Source organism: Dryobates pubescens, chromosome Z (assembly GCF_014839835.1).
Source record: "Dryobates pubescens isolate bDryPub1 chromosome Z, bDryPub1.pri, whole genome shotgun sequence".
Classification (NCBI taxonomy): Eukaryota; Metazoa; Chordata; class Aves; order Piciformes; family Picidae; genus Dryobates; species Dryobates pubescens.
Genome location: NC_071657.1, coordinates 20,721,931 through 20,739,713, shown reverse-complemented (window position 1 = coordinate 20,739,713; position 17,783 = coordinate 20,721,931). Strand labels below are relative to the sequence as shown.

Sequence of the window (17,783 nt, the reverse complement as noted above, 5' to 3'; positions counted from 1 at the left end):
ATGGTACCATTTTCTTTAGTTAGACCTTGAAAGGATTATCAGATTTCTTCTTCATAAACAAGGCTCTGAAATGCCGTCTTGTCAATATTTTCAGAAAGTCATTCTTTGAAGTACTGAATCCTTGCAATTAAGCAGTTAAAAAATCCGTTAAGTTCTAATTGTGTAACTTTTTAGCTTTTGCAGTACTTACTTCAATCATTTTGTTAATACCAACAGTTAATCTTTTGTGTGTGTGTGTTTTCTCCTTTACAAATTTCTTTGCAAATTCTTTTCCTAAAATTCAGTGTTACTGGTAAAGGAATGTGTGCAGTCTGATTTCACTTGTCACCTGTTTGTAGTGAAACAGCCTCTGCATAAGGTGTCCAGTTGTCAAAAAATGTGAAGAAAATCGCAAATGAACAGAGTATTTACAATTTTTGGCAAAATCAAAAGGAGGATGTGAAAGAAATTGGAGAGTAGGCAAGGTGCCTGAGGACTGAAAGAATGTCAATGTCATTCCAGTCTTCTGAATACTGCAGTGACCCAGGAATCTGCAGGCCAGTCAGCCTCACCTCCATCCCTGAAAAAATGATGGAACAGCTTATTCTGGGCATCATCTGAAAGCATCTGGAGGAAATTAATGTTATCAGAAATAGTCAGGTAGTTGCAGAGAGCTATGAGGTCTCCCCTCAGCCTCCTCTTTTTCAAATTAAACAGCCCCAGCTCCTTCAGTTGCTCTTCATAAGATTTATTCTCCAGGCCTTTAATCAGCTTTGTTGCCCTCCTCTGCACTTGCCCCAGCACCTCAACATCTCTCTTATGTTGAGGTGATCAAAACTGAACACAATACTCGAGGTGTGGCCTCACCAGTGCTGAGTACAAGGGAACAATCACCTCTCTATCCTGCTGGACACATTTCCAATACAAGCCAGGATGCCATTGGCTTTCTTGGCCACTTGGACACACTGCTTGCCCATACTCAGTTGCTTGTCAGTTTGAACTCCGAGGTCTCTTTCTGCTAGCCAGCTTTCCAGACACACTTCCCCAGGCCTGTAGTATTGCTCTGGGCCAAGCTGGTAGCATTGCTCGGGGTTGTTGTGACCCAAGTGCAGGAGCTGGCATTTGGCCTTGTTGAAGCTCATACCATTAACATTGGCCCATTGATCCAATCCATCCAAGTCCCTCTGCAGAGCCTCCCTACCCTGGTGCAGATCAACACTCCCACCTAACTTGGTGTCATCTGCAAACTTACTGATGACACACTATGCCTTCATCAAGATCGTTAATAAAGATGTTAAGCAGAAGTAGTCCCAACACTGAGCCCTGAGGAACACCATGTGTAACTGGCTGCCAGCTGGATTTAAGTCCCTTGACCACCACTCTTTGGGCCATCCAGCCAGTGCTTTATCCAGCAGAGTGTATGCTCATCTAAGCCATGAGTAGCCAGTTTGTCCACGAGAATTCTGTGGGAAACAGTGTCAAAGGCTTTTCAAAAGTCTAGGTAGACAACATCCAGAGCCTTTCCCTCATCCAATAGTCAGGTCATTTTGTCATAGAAGGAGATCAGGTTTGTCAGGCAGGTTCCTCATAGGCGTGCTTAGGAAGCCTGGGTTAGATGAATGGACAATGAGGTGGATTCAAAAGTATTGGAAAGACAGAGCTCAGAGGTTTATGGTCGGTGCACAGAGCGTAGTTGGAGGTCTGCAGTAAGTTCCCCAGGGGTCAGTACTGGGCCCAGTCCTGTTCAGTATATTCATCAATGACTTGGATGAAGGGATAGAGTGTACTCTCAGCAAGTTTGCTGATGACACAAAACTGGGAGGGATGGCTGACACACCATAAGGCTGTGCTCCCATCCAGCATGAACTGGACAGGCTGGAGAGTTGCACAGAGTAGCCTTATGAAATTCAACAAAGGGAAGTGTGGGGTACTGTACCTCTTGGGGAATAATTTCATGCAGCTTAGGAAAGCAGCTCTGTGGAAAAAGACCTGGGAGTCCTGGAGCACAACAGCATGATCATTGGCCAGCAATGTGCTGTTATGGACAAGAACACCAATGGTATCTTGGAATGCATGAAGAGCAGTGTGGTAAGCAGGTTGACAGAAGTTCTCCTCCCATTCTACTCTGTCCTGCTGAGGCTGCACACTGGCAGCCCAGAAGGCCGGTGTCATCATAGGCTGCATCAAAAGAAGCACAGACAGCAAATTGGAGAGGTAATTCTGCCCCTCTGCTCTGGGCAGATCTCACCTGGAATAAATGAGTAAAGTTCTGGGCCTCAACACAGGAAGGGATCATCCAGAGAAGGGTTACAATAATATTTAGAGGGCAGGAGCACCTCGCCTACAATGATAGGGAGAGTTGGGGTTTTTCAGTCTGGGGAAGACAAGTTTTTGGAGAGACTTTATATCAGCTTTCCAGTGCCTGAAAAGAGGCTGTCTTGGGGTTGAGTTGATTCTGTGGATGAGTTTTCAATACCATGCTGCTTCAAAATGAAACTGTTGGCTGGGCTTGAAGTTCAGATTGTGACGTGAGAGGCTTCTGTTCTGAGTTTTGGGTGTTTGGGTCTTTTCCACCTGGCTGGCTGCTGCGTGCTTGGGTGGGGGAAAGCATTTTATCCCTGATTTCTGCTGCTGCTTCTGCTTGTGCTAAGGTAACTGTACATTGTGTCATCTCATTAAATTCCTTATCTCAACTCAGAGTTTTAATGTGTTACTTTCCCTCCTGTCTGTCTGTGAGGGGTGGGCTTGTGGGAGTGGACTGTGTTAGGACAGAGACCTACATGAGAGGTGGGGAGGGACTGTTTATAAGGGCATGTAGCAATAGAAGAAGGGACAATGTTTTTAAACTAGAGCAGGGTAGAAAGGTTAGTTATTAGGAACAAGTTCTTTACTGTGAGGGTGGTAGAACTCTGGAACAGGTTGCCCATGGAGGTGGTGGAGGCTGTATCTCTGGAGATAGGTCAGGCTTGATGGAACTCTGAGAACTGATCTAGTTGGAGAAGTCTCTGCTTACTGCAAGGAGGTTGGTCTAGATGTCCTTCCAACCCAGTGCATCCTGTGATTCTATGATTGTCTTTTTCTCTGCTGAATTTGTGAGTAGCCAGGTTCCCAGAAAGGTGCTCTCTACAGTATAATTCTTCTGCACTCCTTTCATTCTTTCAGTTACCCAGAACACCTCTACGTTACCTGCTGAATGGTTTTTCTCTTCACAAAATGAGGGAGACATAAGTCAGTACATGCCTCTATCTTCAATAGGAGTGAAAAACACATTCTAGTAGTTGTCTAAGTCAAAGGGAATAGTGCTGTTTCACAGTCCTGCCTGTGGAGAATGTTTATGATAAAGATTTAGTTCCCATCTTAAAGGGAAGAAGAATTTTCACAGTTTTAAAAGTAAATAAATAAACTAACTTTCATTTAAGGTAATCTCTATATTACAAAAAGTTAATTCAGTAAGTTTTGTACTCAGGTTGTACAAGTATTCTGTACTAACAAACTAGAATTCAGCTGTAAAAGTATAGATTATTATTACTTTATACAACAGGGTTATATAAGTTTTTTGAAAGCAAAGGTGTCACATCTTAAATGGCTATTTTCTACTAGCACATGTGTAATTAAGGCCCACAATAGGTCAAAATAACAAAACAACATTTTAACCCATTGTGCTGGGTTGAGGCAGCCCCCTCTCTCCCCACCACGGGCAACCAAATTCTACCCAGCTTCTCTCCTTTTGTTACAAAGTGTTTACATTCTTCTCTGAGCTACAGACTAAACAAAGCTTTCTCTAATTCGAACAAAGGCAAATCTTCCCCAACATTCAGCCATGGCAGGTGATAGATAGATAGATAGATAGGGAGATAAATTTTAAAATGCTTTCTTACTTAGAGAATAAAAATTTCCCTTTTTTATCTCTCACAATTGAAAGTACTTATGCATAATAATTACGCATTTGATATTTTCTTTTAAATTTGAAACTGTGTTGAGGCAGTAATGACTCTTTCAGTGACTTCTGTTAGGATTCAGTCTTTGGCAGACTTTTTTTTTTTTCTTAATGTAATACCTGATTCTCAGCATATTACATGTCTTGACCTAGCATAGCCCAGGTAAGTTGCTCTTATAATAAGGTATCCCACACGTTGCTGAACTGGAGATACAGGAGGTGCTGTTATGATCCCAGTAAGACAGTAAGAAAGAAAGGTATGTAAGGTATCATTTAAACTGCTCTCTTTTAGCACTAACATTGTGAGGAAAGAATAGTACAGACAGTCTTACATCCCTTTAGACAGTGGGAACCCCTGGTACAAATGCAGCATTCTGTGCAGTCCCTGCCTGTAACTGAGATGCTAACATTTTTGTTGTTTGATCTGTAACATAACTTTCTTACATGGAAACAATTCTATTCATTATTTCCACTGTCAAACAGGAGGGATGTCAACGTGACAACTTCTTGAAGTGCCTCTAGATAGACAAAGACAAGACCATGCAGGTGGCCTAATCACTGTTACACAGTGAAAGCTGTCTGCAAACTCCATTGCAGTGTACTGGTTGCATTCTTTGTGCAGCACAGGCCTGAGGTCACTCCAGTTAGCTGTTGTGTGGATCACTAACACTTTGATGTATGACAGTCAGAAATGTGACAGGTCCTCCATGATCCTGAAAACCTGATAGGCTTGTGTGCAGTGCACTTCAAAGTCAGCATGTTTGGCCTGATTTTCTGTAAGCTTTAATGAGAGATGATTTAATGAGTTGGTATATGCTTGTTTTAGATACTTGCCTTTTTCATTAGTGGTAAAGACTGCTTAGGACCTTACCACCACCATGAGAAGCAGTTTGTGAGGTGATAAGTAGATGAGGTGCTAACAGAAATAAAATGGAAAATAGTTTAAAATCCTACTCTAATATTTTAGCTAAGCATTTATTAAATATGTCTATTTAGCAACAAGTTTAAAAATATTTTTTATGTGTGTTTAGTCTGTTGCAGAGTACTTTTGTTTATTGGTAATGAACATATACTTAACCTGTCATTTATTAAGTTGTCTTCTCAAGCAGTTGCCTGTAGTATTACAAATGACCACAGAAGATGTAACAGCTGCAGATTTGTCTTGTTAATAAGTAGAAAAAACAGTTCTTTTTCAAGTACACTGAGGAGAAAAATGTTTTTTGTTTTAGCAATGAGTTATTTTGTATAATAGAATGGTTTTCTCATCTGATTTTGACTTGGGTAATTGTTAAAAATGGGGTGCTAGATACCAGTTCCAAAGATTGTGTGAAAATCTGATAGAGCTGTCTCTATATATGTGCTGTCATGTTCTAAGCTTAATCTTTGGGTAGAGATTTACTATATGGTATATTTCAATATTGTATTGTTTGGCAAGTTTTCTCCACTCTGTTTTATAAACAGTTGGATTTAAAACTTCCTGGCATGCTTTTGATAGAACAATCTGACTGTAACGTGTTTTTACCTCCATTTCTACTGCAATATATCTTATAAAAACCTCCACCTTACAAATTTGCACAGACTGAATAATCTTTTCTTTCTATAGGATAAGAAATGGGTTCTCAATCATGAAGATGTCACACTGGGAGAATTACTGGGCAAAGTAAGTAATAAAAAAAATAATTAAAACCAAAAAATATATATCCTATTTGACTTACTGTTTAAATTAGTTTTATATGCAATTTTAATGCTTTAAATAAATGGAAATCATACTTGCTGGTAAATGTTGTAATGTGTATTCTGAAAGTTTGTAACTGGCATAACTCTTTTTCTACTTTGGAAGGCTTTTAAACTAGCTTGATTGCTGTAAAGCACAATGTTGTTTTGCTTCACAAAACTGTTACAAAATATAAGTAAACAGTATCATATTTATGTGTTTATGCAATTTGATATAATTGGATTATTAAATCAGTATTTCTTTAAACGTTTGTTACTTTATGGTCATATTTGTGTTAAATTAATTCTTGTGTAGTGTAGTTTGTATTACAAATCCTGTGTAGGAGCTGTAAGTCTTTAAAATCATTCAAGCCCTCTCCCTCACATTTTTGGTGCCTTGCACCTACAGAGACAACTGCAAATCCCACACTGGACACAATGTTCAAAAGATTTCCTCAAAAACTGAAAAATAGCTTTAAATGAGGAAGGGACAAATTAGAGCTATAATTGCCTTATTACTACGATATATATAAAATTATTGATACACTTCAAGAAACTGGGGGATTCAGTACTGTCAGAAAATTCTGTTACCAAAAATAAGATGACAAAAAGAGGTATCTACTGGTAGACAGAGCTGTGTCTTCATAAAATACAGGTATGGTGCAGCTTCACATTCTTGAGACAAATGCTATCAAGGGAGAAAAATAAAGATATTTCACATGTTTAAAAAGTTCTGTCTTGCTAGAAAATTACTTAGTCTTGATCTGTAAAGACAGTTAATGCAATCTGCAAACTGATTATTTTAGAAAACTGAATTTACATGTGCATTGCATGGTTTTGGTACAAAGTATCTCTAACATTCAGTAAAGACAAGTCAGTATTTATAAGTTATTATAGAAAGATATGTTGACAGAATAAAAACTTTCTTGGAACATAGTGTGAATCCATTATCCATCCATTGCTAAAAAGATAATATTCAAAGAAAAGATAAGAATGACAAGACTATCAACATCCTTACAAGGAAATGTTAAATAAATTACAGCCATTCACCAATGAAGTGAGAAATCAGGGGGCTCTATAACATTTTGGATGGCCCAGAAAAGATGAAGCGGAAAACAATGAAAGCTTAATGCATAAAGTTTGCTTGATGCAAACGTCAGAAAAAACAAAGATATTCCTTTACCTCAGGACTGAATGGTCTGATTCTTTTCTCAGGATTAATTGTGTAATACTCCACAAAAGCTACTTGAAAGGAACCTGATAGATATTTAGTAATATTTAAGTATTGTAAATAAAGAAGAAAAGGCATTTTCAACCCTTAAGTAGTATTGAAGCCATCCTTAAGATGGGTTCAGCTTTCACTATCAAACAATTCTGACTGCAGTCGTAGAGAAGAATTAGGGTTGGGAGTGATTCTGCTTCTTAGCTTTGGACACTTCATGCCATTTTAGGTATCAAGAGCTAGTGTTGTGGCCTCTAGAAATGCTATTTCAGAAGGGCAGATTGCTGCCATAGGTAATATACCTTGTTTTCCAGCGATATCTTTATGCTCTTTGTACGCTTACCTAGGCTATATATAAAATATTACTGAAAACCCATGTTTAGGCATACATTCATCCCTGGTTACTAGCAGCATATTGATGTTTTACATCTGTGAGTTTCTTTTTTTCCTTTTCTGCCTTCTTTCTTTGGCAATACCATATTCAAATGCATGATGTAGTGTGTTTTTCATCACTGATGAAGAACAGCCCCAGATAGTAGCATACACAAGTGGAGTTCATATGGAAATCCACCAGCTGTGAATTTAAAACTTAATTGTATTTGTTATTAAATACAAAATGTAACTAAAACCATCTGTGAAGGCTAAAAACCCCAAAACTTAACATGGAGCTATGTTTTAAAGACCATAACAGTTATGCTTCTGAAAGGAGCTACTTTTTAAAGGTTTGTCCAAATATGAGGCCTTACATACATGCCTGTATACAGCAATGCTGATCTTAACTTTTAAAATTGCTCTTCAGGGCATACACAGTCACAGTCACACTTCTTTTTAGTGTGGTTTTAGTTTATGATCAAAATTAATAGTTTTCATTTTTCTTATTTTGCATTTTTTTCTTTCTTGTGTATATGAGAATTTATATACATTAATGAGCTTTTGTCTTTTTTTCACAGATATCTTTTGGTCTCTTACAGACTGCAAATTGAAAACTACTGACAGGATACAACAGTATAAAAATGAAAGAATGAAAGAATAAGAGGGGGGGAAGTAAAATTATCAATGTCTGTTGACATTGCTAAGAGGTTTTATGAGAAAATTATAATTGCACAATTAATGTATTCTTTTCTCTTTCTAGCAAGGTCAAGGTAGAACCCATTCATTGTGGCTGTATAATAGATGTACTATGTCTGTGCAAACTGATACTGGATAGATACTGTCATGTGCTTCATAAACATATTTCAGAATTCCATACAAGTTACACTCCCCATCTGCATTATTTTTTCTGTAGATTTGTGAAGACTTCATTTACTTATGGTGATTTTTTTATTTTTTCCCCCCATGATTTTAGGGTAATTTTGGTGAGGTGTATAAGGGAACATTAAAGGATAAAACTCCTGTTGCTGTAAAAACTTGTAAAGAAGATCTTCCTCAGGAACTGAAAATAAAATTTCTTTCAGAAGCCAGGTAGGTTCTCTAAATTTAATTGAAACATACTTGTGGTGGTGTTTTTTCCATGTTTTATTACTAGGTGCATTTACAAAATATGACCTTCAGAAAATTGAAAGAAGCAGTCATCAAACTTTTTCCTTCTCTCCCTCAGTACATTCCACAACTGTTGCCCTGATAACTAAACATAGGAATTTTTAACATATGAATGCGGCAGCATCTGCACTTGCTGGAAACTACATCTTTGAGAAAGCAAAATCTCTCTATAAAACACAATTTTGTTATTAAATCCTTCCCTTTAGAACTTGTTCTCAATGTGCCATGAGGGCTGGAATAGGAAGGCTGGAAGATGCTGTTAATTTAAATGTGATTATACCAGTCATAAATCCTACCTTGTATGCATGACTAGTAGAGCTGATCAAATGTGGCTAGGTTATCATATAGATCCCATTTAGTAACCTTATCTTTGTAAGAATTGTTCACTCTGATAGAGATATTTTGTACTGTGTCAGGCAGCATATGATTGCATACTTACTTTTCAAGTGACAGTCGTGCCACAATACAGCAAGTATTCCGAGTATAGGCTCACCTATATAGGTAGGTCTGAGGCCTCAGGGAAGAAAGTTGCATAGAGATAATTTCACAGTTTAAATGAACTTGCTTCCTCTTGCTATGAAGTTTCACATGATTTCATTTTGCTCCAAGCTAGTATGATCTATATGGAAAAATAAAAGATACTCTCTGCCTTTAGGGAATGAAAGTCAGCCACTTTATTGAATCATTTAAAATGGATGTTAGCTTGACAGCTGCAGAGATGTTCTGTTTGTTAAGCAACGTGCCACTGATAGGGCAGTGCTAGTCTAAAAAAAAAATCTAAATATGCTATTTCTCACTAAATATGTATGTACCAAGTAGGTTAGTATTTCACTTTTGATTCTAGAAAAAATAAAAGGAAAAAGAGGAGATGCTTTAAGTCAGCATATAGTAGAAGAAATATTTAAATTACAAGGGTCTCGTTCTTCCTTGCCCTTCAATTCTCTTACAAATCATAGTATGCTGATATAGGCTACAGATGTTCTTATTGAAGTATTGTGCTAGAATAATGTAATTTTGTTTAATTCCCAAGATAAAAATTGCTTCTTTATATTCTTCTAAAACTTGCTATATTAATTAGTATTTTAAAGTAAAATTGGAATTAGTATGCTTTTGAAAAGTGCAGCAGAGAAATGTAAAGGCATGCTGTGTAAGCTTTTTTGGTGTAGCTCTGCTTTTGGTCTACCAGTGAAATGATACTTAATTGCAAGGGTTCTTGAGATCAGCTGCAAACCTGTCAGACCATTCTTCAGTTATGTAGACAAATGATGAAACTACAGTAGGAATAAAACTGTTCAGTCTTGATTTATTAATCATCTTGCCCTCCATTTCAAACAGGATGATGACTGATTAGATGCATTGATTTTATTTTCTTTATCATAACAGTGATGACATGTTCTATCAAAATAACATTGTTTGTGATACTTTTGTATAATATTTAATCAGTTATTGTTAGTATAATCAACCTACTATGTGTTTTGCAGAATACTCAAACAATATGATCATCCTAATATTGTAAAACTTATAGGAGTTTGCACACAACGACAACCTATTTATATTGTTATGGAACTTGTTCCAGGTAATTTTTTATCTTTTTTTTTCCTCTTTTTTTCTTTTTGCTGCCTATTTTCAGATATATTCTTTCCATCATATAAAATGTATTACTTTAAATTTGTCTTTATGTGCTTTCTTATAACTGATCTCAAAAGTTGCCTGTGTTGTGGATCTTTGGAAATACTAGGTTCTTCTAGGTCTGGAGTGGAGTGAGCTCTGCAAATTTGTTTTGAGTATTTCTGCAGCTATTCAGAAAAACACAATTTGCTGAAAATTATCTCAGCTCTCTTTTGTTCCTCCTGACAAGATACTTATATAGAATCACTTTGGTTGAAAAAGATCTTGAAAGTCATTGAGTCCAACAATTATCTATCTCTACCAAGTCTAGTGTTAAACCATGTCCATTTATGACCAGCCACCAACTGGATTTAATTCCATTTACCACCACTCTTTGGGCCTGGCCATCCAGACAGTTTTTTTACAGAGCAAAGCATCTACCTGTCTAAGCCACAATCAGTCAGTTTCTCTGGAAAGATGCTGTGGGAGACAGTGTAAAATGCTTTGCTAAAGTCCACAGCCTTTTCCTCATCCCTTAAGTAGGTCACTTTGTCATAGAAGGAAATCAGGTTCATCAAGCAGGACCTGCCCTTAATGAGCCCATGCCAGTTGGGCATCGTGACCTGGTTGCACTGCTCATGATGTATAACGGCACTCAGGACTTCTCCATGACCTTCTCTGGTACAAAGGTCAGGCTGGCAAGTCTGTTGTTCCCTGGATTCTTTTTCTCACCCTTCTGGCCAACTGGGACCTCCCTGGTTAGCCAGGACTGGTGAAAAGTGATGGAAAGAGGCTTGGTGAGCATATGGTACTTTCTTTAAAAATAGAGTTAAAGGATGAATGTTAATATGCTTATATTCAAAGAAATAACATGGCTGTGTAATTTTTCAATTCGTAATGTTCAGATTTGGGTCATCTTTTGTAATATAAGAGCTTTTTCTTTATCAAAAACATATTGTTCCCTTTATAGATTACTTTAGATTTGATTTTGGAATCTTGAGTTCATATTATTCAACAATGGCTGCAGAGAATTTCAAACTGTTGGGATGATAACAGCTTTTAGGCAATTTTATCTTTTCTTGTTGATTTTTGCAGCAGCTGGAAAATGCGTGGGTTTGGTAGCCTCTAGTGATACTTAACATGCAATACTATATTTGTTTTATACATCACTGGATTTATCTTCAAAATAATACAGTAAGCATTTTAAGAACCATTTCATTCATGAAGACATACATGGTATTTAATTCTTGACTAGTGGCATTTGTACAAGAGCACTGATGAAATCTTTGACGTATTGGAATTTTCTTTAATCAGTTAGAGTATATTAAATTATTATATTTTTATGGAAGATTAATTTTATTAAATAAATGGAGATTAAATGCAGTATCCTGGGTTTCAAGGCATACTTTAGTAATTGTCTTCTGCACACATCTCTGAAGATAAAAATAAATGCTGATAAACTGTCTCTGCAAAGAAGCCTTCTTACAGTGTTGCAAAGGTAAATGGGATTAAAAACCATGCCTCTGTGTAGCATCATCAGTGAAAACAATGGAGAAAGTGGTAGATGCATATTTATGCATCTCTGCATTCATTGTTATATGAAAAAATAACCCAGCTATTGCCAACAGAGAACAGAGAAATAAAGCAAGTCATCAATTATGTTTTTTAGGAAGATCCCTCTTCTTGATGTGTGTGTGTTAACTGACATACCCTAAAATAATGTTAATCATGTTAATAAAGAATCACGTTAACGGTAATCACGTTAATAAAGAAATTTAAAGACAGATGATTTAGCAAGAACTAGCTGAAATAATAAGTATGGTGTTAGAGCATGTTGTGGATGCATAACTGAAGTGAAAAGGTAGATGAGAAATTGTATATGTTAATGAAAGAGCACCATCATTAACTAAGCAATCACTTACTGTTGGTCATACTGATCTCACTGTATATGTGCACCCAGTGTCAATTTATCATAGATTACTCCAGCACAGAAAGATTGGTTTACTTTTTTCGCAATCCAGCACCTTTCAAGACATGAGGGAAATACTGTAATGTAATATGTACAATTAGTATTCAAATTCTCTTTAAGGAATTCCTATGTGAAAAAATACATCGCCTTGCTTGTTAGGGACCAAATCTCTTCTTGGTGTTGTCCTGCAGGTCAGTAAATTTGCAGATGAAGAATTTCTTCCTCATATCCAGCTTAAACCTCCCCTGGTGCAGCTTGAGACTGTGTCCTCTTGTTCTGGTGCTGGTTGCCTGGGAGAAGGGACCAACCCCCACCTGGCTACAACCTCCTTTCAGGTAGTTGTAGACAGCAATAAGGTCTCCCCTGAGCCTCCTCTTCTCCAGGCTAAACTATCCCAGCTCCCTCAGCCTCTCCTTATAGGGCTTGTGCTCAAGACCTCTCACCAGCATTGTTGCCCTTCTCTGGACATGTTCAAGAGTCTCAATATTCTTCTTAAGTCGAGGGGCCCAGAACTGGACACAGTATTCAAGGTGTGGCCTGACCAGCGCTGAGTTGTGGTGGTTTGAGCCTTAACTGGGACTTAAGAGCTCAGATGGGGGCCAGGCTGAGAATCCCTCCCCTGCTCCCCTGCTCCCCGCTCCTCTTTCCCAACAGAGACAAACAGAAAGGAAAGGAGGAATTACACCAAGAAAAAAATTGGATTTGTCTTGGAAGTAGAGAGGTAAAGAATTTTTGTTTTAACAGTATATATATATACATATATATATGTATATATATATGTAACAATAACAGGTAGTGTTCTCAAGGGTAAGGAGCAAGGATGGATAGGAAAAAAGAAATATGAAATGCAAAACCAATCCTTTGCAAAGGCCTGAAGTGCACAGGGAGGATCACATGGCAGAGAAGCAGGGTAACCAGCAGCAGTCCTTGTCCAGGCAAAGGGCAGGGGACAAGAGAGCTAATGGCTGCAGTGTCCTTTTTATAGCCTTGCTGGGCAGGGAGGGGGAGTGGAACAGACTAACTTAGTTTCCCAGGGGGAAACCCCCCTGCAGGGAGGGCAATGCTCTTACAAGCCCTCTTCCACTACTTCCAGGATGGGTGTAACCCATCACAATCCACCCCTCTGTTCCTCTTCTGTCACAGCCCCTTCATCCAATCTTGACATGTATTCAAAGCCTTGATGCAAGTGCCTCGTTATCCCAGCTTTCTCTCTCTCAGGGCAGTCTCTCCCTCTCTGGTGCTGGTCGGTGTAGTTGGTGCTTGAACTGGGCAGGAATGTCGAGAAGAATCAGGAATCAGTCTGTCTTTGAAAGGGAAAGAAAAAGTCGGTAACAGTCTATTGCTGTAGGGACATCAGGAACAGGTGCAGGTGAGGTGGTGAGCCAGTGCAGAGTGAATACATAGAATATAGAATAAACCAGGTTGGAAGAAACCAGGTTGGAAGAGACCTTCAAGATCATCGCGTCCAACCCATCAACCAATCCAACACCACCCAAACAACTAACCCACGGCACCAAGCACCCCGTCAAGTCTTCTCCTGAAAACCTCCAGTGATGGCGACTCCACCACCTCCCCAGGCAGCCCATTCCAATGTGCAATCACTCTTTCTGTATAGAACTTTTTCCTAACATCCAGCCTGAACCTCCCCTGGCACAGCCTGAGACTGTGTCCTCTTGTTCTGGTACTGCTTGCCTGGGAGAAGAGACCAACATCCGTCGGTCTACAACCTCCCTTCAGGTAGTTGTAGAGAGTAATAAGGTCACCCCTGAGTCTCCTCCAGGCTAAGAAACCCCAGCTCCCTCAGCCTCTCCTTGTAGGGCTTATGTTCCAAACCCCTCATCAACTTTGTTGCTCTTCTCTGGACTCCAAGCCAGGGGCTGACAGTTTGGCCAGGATTTTGCTATGGGGAACGGTGTCAAAGGCCTTGCTGAAGTCCAGGTAGACTACATCCACAGCCTTCCCCACATCCGCCAGGCGGGTCACCTGATCAAGTGATCAGGTTAGTTAGGCAGGACCTGCCCTTCCTAAATCCATGTTGGCTAGGCCTGACCCCTTGGCCATCCTTCAGATGCATGGTGATTGCCCCCAAGATGATCTGCTCCATAATTTTTCCTGGCACTGAGGTCAGGCTGACAGGCCTGTAGTTTCCAGGTTCCTCCATCTGGCCCTTCTTGTGGATGGGCATCACAATGGCCAATTTCCAGTTGTCTGGGACCTGTCTGGTGAGCCAGGACTGGTGGAAAATGATGGAGAGAGACTTGGCCAGCTCATCTGCCAGCTCTCTCAGCACCCTGGGATGGATCCTATCTGGTCCCATGCACTTGTGAGTATCCAAGTGGCTCAGCAAGTCCCTAATTATTTCCTCCTGGATTTCAGGGGGATTATACTTCTCCTTGACCCCATATACCAGTTCAGGAGGGCAGTTATCCTGAAGTCCTCCTGCCTTACTGTTGTAAATGGAAGCAAAGAAGGTATTTAGAACCTCAGCCTTTCCCTCATCTTTTGTCAAACATCTGATGAAAAAGCCATTCCATTAAACTGAGGTGAAGGCCTGAAAATGCAAGCTTGGGGATTTTTTTGTAACGGTAATCACATTTTTATGATACAACCATTGATGATGACAGACATAGGATTCTTTATCCACTAAATTGAAAACATGGAAGTAAGAGTCTTAATGATTTTTTAAAATTAGAAATTTCACATGATTCTTAAATTAAGGTATAAGAATTTTAAGATATGAGATGGAAGACAACCTGGAGTACTCAGACATCATCATATTTTAAGATGTGTTTTACAGTTGTCTAATAAAATATACCACATCAGTCTTTAAAAATTGAGCATTTTACTAATATTTTCAGGGTTAATTTGTTCATTTTTCTTTGTCCTGTGTCTGTTTTTCCAGTAATTTTGTTGTGCTTTATTCTACATTGTTGACCTTAAGACTGAAGAAAGGGAAGTGATTATGAAGAGCCTCTTGGGTAGTCAGAACAGGAAGAGAACAATTTGCCTGTGCCCCTTAGGGCTGCACAGGGCATAAGGAGTTTTCAGAGTAGCTGAATTTTAGCAAATTTAATTGATGGTCAGGGAGACTGCTTGGAATGCTGCTAGCATTATCTGTGAGCTTGCCAGAGTCTGGACTGATCACAAATGAATACTGTGCTTTGATGGGGTGTAGAGAAGACTATAAGGTAGATGGTGAGGGGGCTGACAAAACCTGCTTTCTCTTCTTTCTCCTTTCAGAGTGTGTTCAGCATCTCTTCATGGAAAAAGTTAAGAAACTAGAATACCTTCTCTTTTGCCCTTCCTCATACTTCCTGTTCCTAATTTCTCTCTCAGTGATCATGGATGTTACTGTGTTTTTTTCTGCTTTGAGAGTAAGGAATTTTAATTATCAGAAACACTTAGGATTACTTAACTGTGTTTTCATCAGTTCTTAATTTATCATGCACTCTCCCATATAATCAAAACTAAATTAATCTTTGAATGTGTTTAAAGGGAACACATTCAAAGGGAATGAATCCCTTTAATCTTTGAATGTGTTTTTTTATCATTCTATGTTTATGGTGAAACCAAATCAAAATCACATGTAATCTGTAAAATACAAATAATAATTCCAAGCCACAAAATTCTTCCTTCTCCATCATTTGATGTGGTTGAATTTTAGCCTTCCCTGAAAGAATAATTTAATTTAATAATTTAATTGAATTTCTACCTTAGCATATTTGTGAACTGTGCTTTAGAGTGAAGGATTTTGAAGATAGTTGTGTAGTGCTGTGGTGCAGTTTCAACTTCATGCAGCTGTTTCAGCTTGTAGTAATATTTTTTGTGGCTTACTCTTAGCTGTTGGACTGCTTAATCACAAGCTGATAGCCTACTTCCTGTTTCAGGTTTCTGTATATGTAAACATTTCAATAGTCAACATAGTTAAAAATACATTCCCAGGAATGTTTTGGAGGAATTTTCTTTTTACCTTTTCAAACAATCAAAAATAGGAAATTCAATAATCTGTTTTTTCTGTTGAGTCTTAATTTAGCTTCCTCTAGCATATATATTACAATAATAAATTACATTATGAGCATTGTGTATTATGATATTATGAAAACTTGATGTCCTTTCTGGATCAAATCCTTACCTCATACAGTCAGTTTTGTGTCACCAAATCTGTTCTGTGGCTGTATTTTATCAGGGATCTTCTCTGAGTGTGATTCCTACAATCTGTCCCAAGTGGGAATTTGTGGACATTTTTCACTCTTAAGTGTGTTGTGGACAATCCTTTGGAATACCGATGTGCATTTCTGATACCACCACAGAATTCCCATTTGATAATGGATACACACTTGAAAAAATTACCCCCCTACTAAAATGGACATGAATTTTGTGTTCCTTGTTTTTTTAAGCTCATGCTGCATACATTACAGTCAATTTGCTGAACGCTTGTATCTGAAAACAGGTAGAGTATAAGCATATCACATGCTGTGAAAGCATCCAGTAATCTAAGAGCATGGGAAGGTTGTCTGAGTTACGTTTCAAGTATATATGTTTAGCTCATATCTAGACATAGCTAGCTTTGAAGGTGGAGTTCAGCAAGGTCATAACATCCATCTTTGCAACTGGATAAGGTAACCTGTTCAGATTTGTACTGAAGTTTTTGGGATGCTGATTATGTGTGCATTCACACAGAAACAATTCAGAGTGACGGATTTTCTTTTCTCAGGTGCAGTACTGCTTTATGTCACCTACAGGGGCTCCCAGGTGTGTTCAGAAAGAGCATAGTAATTTCTGTAGTGTCTATAACAGGATCTGATAAACCATTCTTTATCCAGGCTCTGAGGTTACCTCTGCACCCTGTTTGTGCTGTCCTTCCTGCAGCTGTCTTTGGTCTAGCTTGGCTTAGTCAGTCCATCTCTTCTGAAATAAAGGTGGTTCTGTTGTGCCTTTCTGTATATCACAGCACGTTTTACTTCCACAGAGTGTGTTAGATCAGAATTCTGCCTAACCTATCAAACCTTCTTTTTGGTCTCTATTGGAGAAGACAGCTGCATGGCATAAAGTGAGGAAGTACCTGCAGATCCATTATAGCTGGTGCTGAGAAAAAAATGTGAACTTCTTGTCTCACATTATGTGATTCAGCTGCTGTGTTTTCTTCTCTGCATGGTGATGTTTTTTTTCCCAGTTTGCTCCTTCTGATGGCAGTGAGATCTCTCTATTTTTTGTATGCTTGCTTGTTTTCCAATTGCTTCTCTTTTAGAGATCACTTGAAACTAAATAAAGTGTTGCATGATCTGCCCCATTGGTTTTATTGGACATCCTCAGCAGCTGACTTTTGCTAGGACATTTCACATCTGTGCCCTGTCTTGCGGCCACATCCTGAATACTTACTGATTGCTGTCAAAAATCAATCAGGCAAGCAAACAAAGATAATTCAAATTCTAGATAAACTAAAATTAGAGGTAAAGTGCAGATTTTTAGTAGTAAAAGTGACTGGCTGTTAATTTTTTCTCTAGTCAAATAACTTCTCTGGCTTAATACCTAGCTGTTGCTAAAGCCATCTTCTGTCTACCCTACAGTTTCTCTTCAAAGAAATACTCCCTCCCTCCTTCCCTCCCTCCCTTCCCTCCTTCCCTCCCTCTTTCCCTCCCTCCTTCCCTCCCTCCTTCCCTCCCTCCTTCCCTCCCTCCTTCCCTCCCTCCTTCCCCCTTCCCTCCCTCTTCCCTCCCTCCTTTCCTCCCTCCCTTTCTTCTCACACCACCCCCCAACACTCCCTTTTTATGCCATTTGGGAATAAGTAGTTAATGTGGTAGGATTATTGGCTTCAC

At 38.8% G+C, this 17,783-nt stretch overlaps 1 protein-coding gene across 2 annotated transcripts in view; it reads left to right on the top strand.

The window, feature by feature from the left end:
* Nucleotides 1-17,783, top strand: part of FER (FER tyrosine kinase) — a 137,446-nt gene that overhangs the window by 89,477 nt on the left and 30,186 nt on the right. The window contains exons 12-15 of one of the 2 annotated variants that reach the window (XM_054178127.1): nt 5,520-5,576; nt 8,197-8,312; nt 9,872-9,966; nt 12,159-12,181. In XM_054178127.1, the coding sequence (XP_054034102.1) occupies nt 5,520-5,576; nt 8,197-8,312; nt 9,872-9,966; nt 12,159-12,166 (276 nt within the window). In that variant the 3' untranslated portion in view covers nt 12,167-12,181. Of the gene's footprint in view, nt 1-5,519; nt 5,577-8,196; nt 8,313-9,871; nt 9,967-12,158; nt 12,182-17,783 lie in introns of those variants that run through there. The other variant, XM_054178126.1, reaches the window with a different exon arrangement.